General features: G+C 40.3%; 1 protein-coding gene across 1 annotated transcript in view; it reads right to left on the reverse strand.

Annotated features, from left to right (window-relative positions):
- The window catches only part of ZNF366 (zinc finger protein 366), a 29,802-nt gene extending 18,548 nt beyond the window's left edge, over positions 1-11,254 (reverse strand). The window contains 2 exon segments of the mRNA XM_044291767.1: positions 1,339-2,643; positions 11,124-11,254. Of these exon segments, the coding sequence (XP_044147702.1) occupies positions 1,339-2,631 (1,293 nt within the window). The 5' untranslated portion in view covers positions 2,632-2,643; positions 11,124-11,254.
- Positions 11,255-11,464: the final 210 nt, after the last annotated feature.

An 11,464-nucleotide genomic window follows, 5' to 3' on the forward strand; every position in this document is an offset into this window, starting at 1 on the left:
ATTTGCGGAACGGCACGGACAGCCTTTAATATAACTGCCTATTCTTGTCCGCAAAGCGAGGACAAGAATAGGACAGGTTATATATTTTTTTGTGGACCACGGAACGGAGCAACGGATGCGGACAGCACACAGAGTGCTGTCCACATGTTTTGCGGCCCCATTGAAGTGAATGGGTCCGCATCCGAGCCGCCAAAACTGCGGCTTGGATGCGGATCAAAACAACGGCGGTTTGGTGTCCGCCTCCAAAGTGGAATGGAGATGGATCGTAGGCAAACTGAGGCATTCTGAGCGGATCCTTTTCCATTCAGAATGCATTAAGGGCAAAACTGATCTGTTTTGGACCGCTTGTCAGAGCCCTGAACGGATCTCACAAACGGAAACCAAAACGCCAGTGTGAAGGTAGCCTTAGGCTACTTTCACACTTGCGAATCTCAATACTGGAATTAAACAGATCCGTTTTGATTTTGCACATCAGGATGCATCCATTCTGTTAGGATGCGGTTGTGGGAAATCAAAACTGAAAGAAACGGACCCGTCACTACCACTACATACATTAAAAGTGAATGGGAGACAGATGCAGTTTTTTAGGCTCCTACAAAACCGGATCACCATTGACTTACATTGTTTTTAGTGCCGGATCAGTTTTTTTCCCCGTTTTTATGACTGGACACAAAATTGCAGCTTGCAGTGAGTGCAGCTTACATTAAGGTCTCCTCCTCTCATTTTTTATTTCCCGACACTGGGAGAGGAGGGCATGGCTTGGCACAGTTGGCTATTTCTGGCAGTCCTATAGTAGTGAATGGAGCTGTCGCGCTTGCTCAGTGTGCTCTCTCCATTCACAGCTATGAGACTTCCAAAAACAGCAGAGCGAATTACCCTAGCAATGAAGGGAGAGCATGCTGTGCGCTCTCCTTCACTTTGGGGACCCCTTTCTGGAGATAGGAGCAGGTCCTGAAGGTGTGATACCCCATCAATGTCTGAGATGAGCCAATGGTTGGAAAGTGCGATGAGGTCTCTGCCGTCCCACTGTATGCCCCCAATTTCATATGGTGGAATTACAAGATTTTTTTTTCTGTTAGTTGCATACCGATTTTTTTTTTTATCACATTTTAAAAAATGTAGTATGCTCCACCCTGTATGTGTGGAGGTATTTTCTTCTAAAAGCATTGCATGGCCGTGCACATTGCTATAATAAAGGCGCTGCCTGCCAGTGTGCATGAGCTCTAAGGCTGGGCACTCACTTTTTTAACACTGTTCTCAATCTTCAAATAAAATAAAAAACCCTAATCATGCCAGATCTGATGAGGACGTGTTAAGGCAGTAATGTCTATAACTAACCTTATGTGTCAGTGAATGCTGCTTCAGGTGATGCGGCTGTACGAATTCCATGCCGCACTCGGAGCAGATGTACGGCCGGATGTCCTTGTGTTTCATCATGTGATTCTGCAGTTGGCTTGGGTACTGGAACGTTTTATCACATTCGCTGCAGTTGTACTGAACGGGGCCCCTGTGGGCCGTCAAGTGTCTTTTAAGCTGTGCCAATGTTGGGAAATCGAGTCCGCACTCCACACAGATATTTTCCCGCCCGCTCTCGTGCTTCGACTCATGAACTTTCAGTTCACTTGGATAGGCAAACCCTCTGCCACATATCCTGCAGTTGTATGGTTTCACGTCACTGTGCTGCATCATGTGGCGCTTTAAATGACTAGTTTGGGTAAAAGCTTTATTGCAGACTTTGCACTTGTGGGGCCGGGTGCCCTGGTGAGTTAGCATATGTGTGTGCAAATGACTGAGCTGTTTAAACAACTTGCCACAACGTGAACACGCATGAGGTTTGATGCCACTGTGCCCTAAAATATGTGTCACCAAATTATATTTGGATGTGTAGGACTTTTCACACATTGGACACTTCCAGCGTTTCTGATCGCCCACCTCCACGTAGAAGCTGTCATCAATCTGAATATTGACATCCACCCTCTCCACCTTCTGCTTGTTGTCGTCATGCTCCTGAATTGGAGTTTTGAAAGCATCGTCCGCTGGATGGCCTGTATCAACACCATGATGTGTATGCATAGTTTGTGTGGGCATATGGGAGGGGAACACCATGCCAGGGTAATTTTTATGAAATAATGGGTAAGAGGGATGCAGGCATAACGATCCAACAGGCCATACTGCATTTCTTCTTATGGGTTCTTGTTTTAATGGACTAAGCCAAAAAGGTTCCATAGTTCTGTAGTACTGAAGACCAACATTGAACAAATCAACCATTTTGGCATTGTAGCCTGACAAAGGTGGTAGATGATAAAACAAGGGAAGACGAGAAGGGAGAAAATGCTTTCTTTCTTCTTCAGTCTGCATGTGGACTTTTTGGTCTTCACCATCATAGGGCATCTTAGATGGAAAAATTCTTCTTCTGCGTGATCCACTTTCTAGTTCTTCGTGCAAATGGTGGAGGTTATCTGGATGACCATACTGGAAGTGTGGAAAGTGATGGGAATATCCCTCATGGAGTCCACCATACTTCACTATGGATGGCAAAGCTCGTCGAATGAGTGGAATAACCGGAGGTTTCTTAATGTCGGCATTAAGGCAAGAAGTGTAGTCTTTTTCTATGCATGTGGCGTTCTGCATACTGTAGTTTAACTGAAAGAAGAACAGAAATAAATATAGTGGAATAAATATTTGCAATTTAGTTGCTGGACCTATGATTCTATACAGTGACGTAGCTATAGGGGTCCCATTGGTCGCAGTTGCAGTTGAGGTCTGACATTTGGGGGGTCTGATTTGAGGTCTGATACTGGGGGGAGGATCTGATTTGAGGTCTGATACTTGGGGGGGGTCTGATTTGAGGTCTGATACTTTGAGGGTCTTAATTGAGGTCTGATACTTGGGGGGTCTGATTTGAGGTCTGATACTTGGGGGTCTGATTTGAGGTCTGATACTTGGGGTGTCTGATGCGGGGATCTAACATGGAGGTCTAAAGGGGGTATGATCTGAGGTCTGATATGGGGGTCTTACATGGAGGTCTAAAAGGGGTCTGATCTGAGTTCTGATATTGGTAGGTCTGACATGGAGGTCTAATGGGGGTCTGATCTAAAGTCTCATACTGGGGTCTGATCTGAGTTCTGATATGGGGGTCTGACATGAAGGTCTGATGGGGGTCTCATCTGATGGGGATCTGATATGGGGTCTGATCTGAGGTGTGATATGAGGGTCTGATCTGAAAGGTAAAGGGGTATTTTTTGTAGTGGCGCACAATATAAAGGGGTATTTTTTGTACTGGCACACATTATAAGGGGGTATTTTGGTACTGGCACACATTATAATGGGATATTTGGTACTGTCAAACATTAAGGCATATTTTTCTACTGGCACACATTATAAGGATAATTATTACTACTGGGGGCTATCATGTGATCCATCATGTACATTTTGATCTAGCATTTACACGACTGTATGGGTGACATCCGTATGACGTCTGTGTTACATTCGTTTTTGTTTTTTTGTGGCCCCATTGTAACAATGCTTATTCATGTCCACAAAGTCGATTGTTGCATATGAATTGTGGAATATCGGATAGCACTAGACGCTAAAAGCCAATCAGGTACTCGTGGTGACACATCTGATGAACGTTTTATAAGGAGGCATGCTGTTATCAGAATCACTCAGTACTCCATCCTCAGTTCTGTATGTAGGGGTGTAGCTGCAGAATATGCCGCTTTAGGGCTTGGGTGCCTGAGACCCCTCTGCCACATAGGAAGACACAGGTATTACTAATGGCACATGGTAGATTAGGGATCCAGTTTTGAAGATTTTTTAGGGCACCAAATGGACCAGCATGTCCATGGTGCAATGAAAACCTTATTTGTATAAAAATATAAAGAAGCATTTATCGGGATTAGAAGGCTGGATTTTGACAAGCAAGGTATAGGTATACCTGCACCTACCCTATAATGGCGGTATGGTTACTTTGAAGCTGATTCTGGAACTCCCTTAATGTCTAGGACCTTTTTTAATGGTAGTTCTCCTTTAGGGTTGAATACAGTGTGGATGGAGCATGCAGGCTATCCAGGCTGTAGACTAAAGAACCTTCAAATGCTTTATTCCTGGTAGGTCTCAATTCCATTGGTGTTATTCTCTATTAAAGTGAAGAGGATACAATTGTCCCCTTAAAGGGTTTTCTGATGCTTAGATATTGATAACCTATCCTCAGGAGAGGTTACCAATATCAGATGGGTGGGGGTCCAAAACCCAGCACCCCATCAATCAGCTATTTCGCGCTGCCACGAGAAACAGACGCTACAGTGTAAAGAGCAGGAAGCAGGCGGCTCTGTACACTGTGTAGTGTCCAGCACCGTCGTACTGAAACTCAGCTCCCATTCACTTGGATGGTTTCTGAGCTGCAGTACCTCAGCACGGCCACTACATAGTGCATGGCGCTGTCTGCCTTCAGCTTTATACACTGTATAGTGCCACATCAGCCCAAAATAGCTGATCGAGGTGGTGCCTGGTGGTATTCAAGACTAGATCATCCATATCTGTAACCTGGAGGACCCCTTTAACATCTGCAGTAAAACTAGATTTCATCTAATGTCATAAATTAGATTTCATCCGATTGCAGCAAGTTTAAACAGAGCCTAATTACAAGGGCCTTTCTAATAGACGTCATTTCTTGTCCTCATTGACAATTTTTCCATCCAGAAGGACCTAATGTTACTTTCATTTCCTGATACACATCTCAGATTTCCTGGATTTCAAATCACTAATGCCAGCGCTAAATGAAGGCTTTCTGCCAGGATGAAAAGCATAATTTGTTCTCATTTATCTTCATTTACGTGGCCTATTAAATGCTGTAAAAACACAAGCTTGCCTAAAGTGGTGAATATGGGGCATGTCTCCCTATGCTACCCTAGTTATACCAGTAAAGCTTAAAGAGCAACTAAACTTTTAATTTTTTTGTAAAATGTCCCTAATGCCCTAATAATACTTTTTCTAATGTACTTTATTAATGGATTTTTCATTATTAATAGAGTTTTCCCTCCGGAAGGCGCACCATTTCCCGTGCGCTTTAAATCCACTTTTCTGTACACCGCTGACTTCTCAGCAGTGTACGGAGTACGGGTTGTACAGGTTATGAATTAGGCCGCAGTGAATGTAGTATGGGCAGAAGCGCACATTGCTGCTCCTGCCTGTGCACCCGAGGTTTACTAAATGCTGGCATAGCACATGGGTATCCTGTACCCATGTGTTATGCCAGGATTAGCTGACCGGAGAGGCTCCTGCCCGTGCCTGCTTTGCTAAGCTAAATGCTGACATGCAGGACTCCTAGCTTAGCGAAGCAGGCAGAAGCAGGAGCCCGTTCTGCTCAGCTAATCCTGGCATAGTACATGGGCAGCAATGTGTGCCCCTGTCCTGCCCATACTCCATGCGCTGCGGTGTACAGAAAAGTGGATTTAAAGCGCACAGGGAAAGGTGCGCTTTAGGGAGGGAAAACTATTTAAATTTAAAGGTAAATTAATAAAGTATTTTACAAAAAGTATTATTAGGGTATTTAGGACATTGTACAAAAAACTTAATTAAAAGTTTAGTTGCTCTTTAAGCTGAAACTTGCTGCAATGGGCTTCAAGTATTTTCTCATGAGTAAATTCCCTGTCATTTACATTTGTAGTTAATGTTAATTAAAAATTCCAAACCATTTGTCTTCTGCAGCCTGCAGGTGTTCCCATACATTGCAGGCTGCCTAGCCCCGTTCAGGGTGAATTCCCTAAGACAAGCTGATGGCTCGCACTGTAGAATTTATCTCGGCTCTCTTGAATGATCTTTTAAGATGACATCTTTTATGTAGTTGTAAACGTGTCAGTTTAAACAGATTGCTCAGGAGAGATAAGGGTTACAGACTGAGCTGCTCTTCTGGCAGATTTCACTCTGAACAGGACTGAGCAGCCTGCAAGGTATGTGAACACACTCAGGCTGCAGAAGAAATATGGATGAGAATTTTTAATTAAAAACCAATTACAAAAATGATTTTTGTCACATAATAGATGCAATTCAATAGATGATGCGATAGGGTCCATAACCTTTAAGGCTTTAAAGTTATTTTGGTGTTCAGTTCACAAGTATTATATCTTCATATTGCAATGTCTATCTGTTGCATGTGCAGATGAAATGTAATTCATAGGCTGAAAAAAACAGTTTTAACTCTCTGTCCCAAATCTCCCGAAACACAGATTTGTTCACATGCAAATTCCCTAGTGGGTAGATATACAGCTGTACACAGATTGTACACTATTGTGGGGTTGCTGCAAATCTACAAGACTGTGTTATAATGGCAGATACATTTGTAGTGCTTTTGATCATCACCACCTACAGTGGCGTACATAGAGAAGTGAGGGCCCCATAGCAAGGATCAAACCAGGCCCCCCACACAGGACAGAAGGGGTTCCGCCTAAACCCGTTCAATGACTCTGCTTCATTTGCTAAAAGTTGTTCCTTTAGAGGGTAGAGTCCTGACCAAGTTTTCTTTTTTTTTATTATTAATTTCTTTATTAATTTTCTCAGAGGGAAGACAGTATACATATATATAAAAGGGGACATATTGCATATACATTGCATCTCAGTTTATATATTCACAATTAGGTACATAATGCTAGGACTCTTAAAGATGTCACCTCGGCCTGATAGGCCAATAAACATATAAAAAAAGGAAAAGAGGCTCTAGCATGCATACTGATCTCCCTCCTTTCATAAGAGATCATCCCTCCCCCCACCCACCCCAGACCAGGCCACGGTTGACGGAGCGACGGTGGGCGACTCCCACCATCACTCCAAGTTATTTCAGCCTATCTCTTAATTTCTTATGATTCATACCATAATCACGATATGTACGAGAATAATTTCCGCCAGACATCCCTCCAGTAGAAGAGTAGATAATCCCAACTAAGACTGGGCCCCCTCTTGCCCTGGGCCCTATAGCAGTTGCATGGTCTTCTGCTATGGTAGTTAAGCCCCTGACCACCTATATAGCTCAATTTGTACAGGATTCTTGGATCAGACCAGTTTTCCTATCATCACTAAGATATACAATCACTTTTTGCTTAGGTGGAGATCCAATCATCAGGACTTGCATGGAAATGCAGTTTTTCCCTAAACAGTGATGCTTCTGGACACCTGCTGTACAGGGGACTGCAGCACAGCGCTATTACCACAATTTTAGAAAATTGATATTGGGGCTGTAGTTTGACTGTTTGCCAGTAGGAGTCACTGTTATACAACTTTTTTTTTTTGCATTACACCAATGACCATTTCACCTTGACCACTCAATGGGGCAGATATACTAAGAATGGCCTTATAAAAATGCCAGTCTTACTATAAAGTTCATCGACTTAGAATGCGCCAAATGAATTAAGAGGCACAGGCAGTCTGTGTGTTAGATATTCAAATATATTCACATGCACCAAAGTTTTAAAGTTTTCTAATGCCACAAAAGTGGGGAAAATTGATTGATAAATTCCATTTATAGTGCATTTTTTTTCTATCCCCAGAGAACACTACTTTTAAATCACATTCGTGGGAGTGCCGTGGAATTTCTTACATTTATTTTCTTGGATGTTGGATCACCTCCACAGTCGCTGGCACACCGTTACTTTTTTAATTGCTGTGCCACTTTAATTATAATTAGATAGATAGATTGATATTACACAGAAAGATGATAGATAGATAGATAGATAGATAGATAGATATTACATAGATAAATAGATATTACACAGAAAGATGATAGATAGATAGATAGATAGATAGATAGATAGATAGATAGATAGATAAATAGATAGATATTACACAGAAAGATGATTGATAGATAGATAGATAGATAGATAGATAGATATTACACAGAAAGATGATAGATAGATAGATAGATAGATAGATAGATAGATAAATAGATAGATATTACACAGAAAGATGATTGATAGATAGATAGATAGATAGATAGATAGATAGATAGATAGATAGATAGATAGATAGATATTACACAGAAAGATGATAGATAGATAGATAGATAGATAGATAGATAGATATTACACAGAAAGATGATTGATAGATAGATAGATAGATAGATAGATAGATAGATATTACACAGAAAGATGATAGATAGATAGATAGATAGATAGATATTACACAGAAAGATGATTGATAGATAGATAGATAGATAGATAGATATTACATAGATAGATAGATAGATACATGCCTTCATTTCTAGCCTATTATATCTGTATGTGATCACCATTACAACAGAATGAAAAGTAATACAATTTAGAAAATAAATTGCAATTGCTTTCAGTACTGAGTATAGAAAAAAAAATCTATTTAATCCTAATAAGTTAAAATATTTCCTGAACAGTTCACTAACAGTTAATTGATGTCATAATTTGATTATATTTTTATATTTAATAACAAAAGGAAAAAAATGTTTGTGATAAATTTTATGGTGATAAAGTGAAGTCTGGGCTGCGATGTAATAATGTTTCTGTCAAAATGGAAATGTAACGATTTCTAGTTATTTAATTTTAATACAATTAGGACGCCTTCCCACGTAGCAGATTTTGCTGCAGAGAATTTTCTGTGGCTTAAAATTAGTTGTTTTGGAAGAAGCACATGGATTTCTACAAGCCTTAGGCTACTTTCACACTAGCGTTCGTCGGTCCGCTCGTGAGCTCCGTTTGAAGGAGCTCACGAGCGGACCCGAACGCCTCCGTCCAGCCCTGATGCAGTCTGAATGGATGCGGATCCGCTCAGACTGCATCAGTCTGGCGGCGTTCAGCCTCCGCTCCGCTCGCCTCCGCACGGACAGGCGGACAGCTGAACGCTGCTTGCAGCGTGCGGGTGTCCGCCTGGCCGTGCGGAGGCGTGCGGATCCGTTCAGACTTACAATGTAAGTCAATGGGAACGGATCCGCTTGAAGATGTCACCATATGGCTCAATCTTCAAGCGGATCCGTCCCCCATTGACTTTACATTGAAAGTCTGAACGGATCCGCGCAGGCTACTTGCGCACTTGCGAAATTTTTTAAAGTTATTAATGCAGACGGATCCGTACTGAACGGAGCCTCCGTCTGCATTAATATGATCGGATCCGTTCAGAACGGATCCGATCAAGCGCAAGTGTGAAAGTAGCCTTATTCAGGTGAATGGAACTGATCTTCTGCAACAAAATCTGCGGCATGTGAAGGCTCCCTATACCTACTAGTGAAATGTAGATAGATAAATTATAGAGAAATAGATATATTGATACATGTTAGATAGATAGATAGATAGATAAATTATAGAGATATATTGATATGATAGATAGATAGATAGATAATAAATAGATAGACAGATAGATAATAAATCCCAGAAAATCCACGGCACATCCTTTAGTAAAACGTGTCGTTTTATTCTCCAATAGCAACATTTCGGTTCGCACACTGGAACCTCTCTCTAGCAGTATCAGTATCACTGCTTAATAAAGGTTCCAGTGTGTGAACCGAAACGTTGCTATTGGTGAATAAAACGACACGTTTTACTAAAGGATGTTTCTGGGATTTATTGATATTGGAAGTCTGGATCGCTTCATCAGCCGCTGGCACGCGTTATCACAACATACTGCTGTGCTGGTCACGCTCTCTTGAAACACTGTTAGATAGATAATAGATAGACACAGGTGAAACTCGAAAAATTAGAATATTGTGCAAAAGTCCATTTATTTCAGTAATGCAAATAAAAGGAATTGCATTAATGCAGCTTAAAATTAGAATTTTGTGAAAAGGTTCAATATTCTAGGCTCAAAGTGTCACACTCTAGTCAGATAATGAATCCATACCCCCTGAGCAAAGGGTACCTCAAATTGTGACTTTGGGGTTTCATAAGCTGTAAGCCATAATCATCCAAATTATAACAAATAAAGGCTTGAAATATCTCACTTTGCATGTAATGAGTCTATCTCATATGTTAGCTTCACCTTTAAAGTTGCATTACTGAAATAAATGAACTGTGCACGATATTCTAATTTTTCGAGTTTCACCTGTAGATAGATAATATGAGATAGATCGATATGTGTAGATAAAGAGACAGCAACACTAGTCAATGTGAACTCACGGGTGCAATCCCTCCAGGCTGTAGGTTATTGAGCCCATATAAATCCAATGTTATAGAATGAGTCAGCGCTCCAAATCAGTGAAAATCAATGAAAAGTGGACCGTTTATTCACCCCACTTGCAACATGCATTTTCACTGATTTGGAGCGTTGCCTCATTCTATAACATTAGATAGATAGATAGATAGATAGATAGATAGATAGATAGATAGATAGATAATAGATAGATAGATAATAGATATGAGATAGATAGATAGATACTAGATAGATAGATAGATAGATATAAGATAGATAATAGATATGAGATAGATAGATAGATAGATAGATAGATAGATAGATAGATAGATAGATAGATATGAGATAGATAGATAGATAGATAGATAGATAGATAATAGATATGAGATAGATAGATAATAGATATGAGATAGATAGATACTAGATAGATAGATAGATAGATAGATATAAGATAGATAATAGATATGAGATAGATAGATAGATAGATAGATAATAGATATGAGATAGATAGATAGATAGATATGAGATAGATAGATAGATAGATAGATAGATAGATAGATAATAGATATGAGATAGATAGATAGATAATAGATAGATAGATATGAGATAGATATAAGATAGATATGAGACAGATAGATAGATAGATAGATAGATAATTAGATAGATAATAGATAGATAGATAGATAATTAGATAGATAATAGATAGATAGATAGATAGATAGATAGATAATAGATAGATATAAGATAGATAGATATGAGATAGATAGATATATTCCTTGTGTAATTTGCAATCATACTGTCATTTTATTACTTTCTATTCCCAGGTGCCGACTGTGAGTAATAAAACCTGTGACTAGAAATCATTCCTGTGCGTGACGTGCACATGCGGATCACATAACTGCATCTCAGAAATCCCACATCCAGTTCTATATTGTCACTCGTCACCTACATGTCCTTAGAGTGCACGCAGGAAATCTACTTACTGATCCCTGAGGAGGCAGGGCTGTGTCTTCTCACTGATGCTCTTAGCGCCTCTTATCAGTGTCTTGTCCTTCCACGCTCTCTGTCAGTGTGATTTGGTGGAGAGTTTAGTAAGGACAGTGTATAAAGTGACTTAAGAAAGAGAACAGGAACAATCATTTGCTTCTCCTTTTTCAGATGAGTACCTTCGGAAAAAAGGAAGGAAGGGAGGAGAGAGGAAGTCAACAACCCTATGCTTTCCTGAAAAAAAATAAGGAAACAGCAGATAGACATCTATTTCTTCTATTAAAAAATGGCTTAAGAAGAGAAGTGAGAAGGAATTTCAATGACATTCCAGTCTTGA

This window comes from Bufo gargarizans, chromosome 1, assembly GCF_014858855.1.
Source record: "Bufo gargarizans isolate SCDJY-AF-19 chromosome 1, ASM1485885v1, whole genome shotgun sequence".
NCBI classification, from domain to species: Eukaryota; Metazoa; Chordata; class Amphibia; order Anura; family Bufonidae; genus Bufo; species Bufo gargarizans.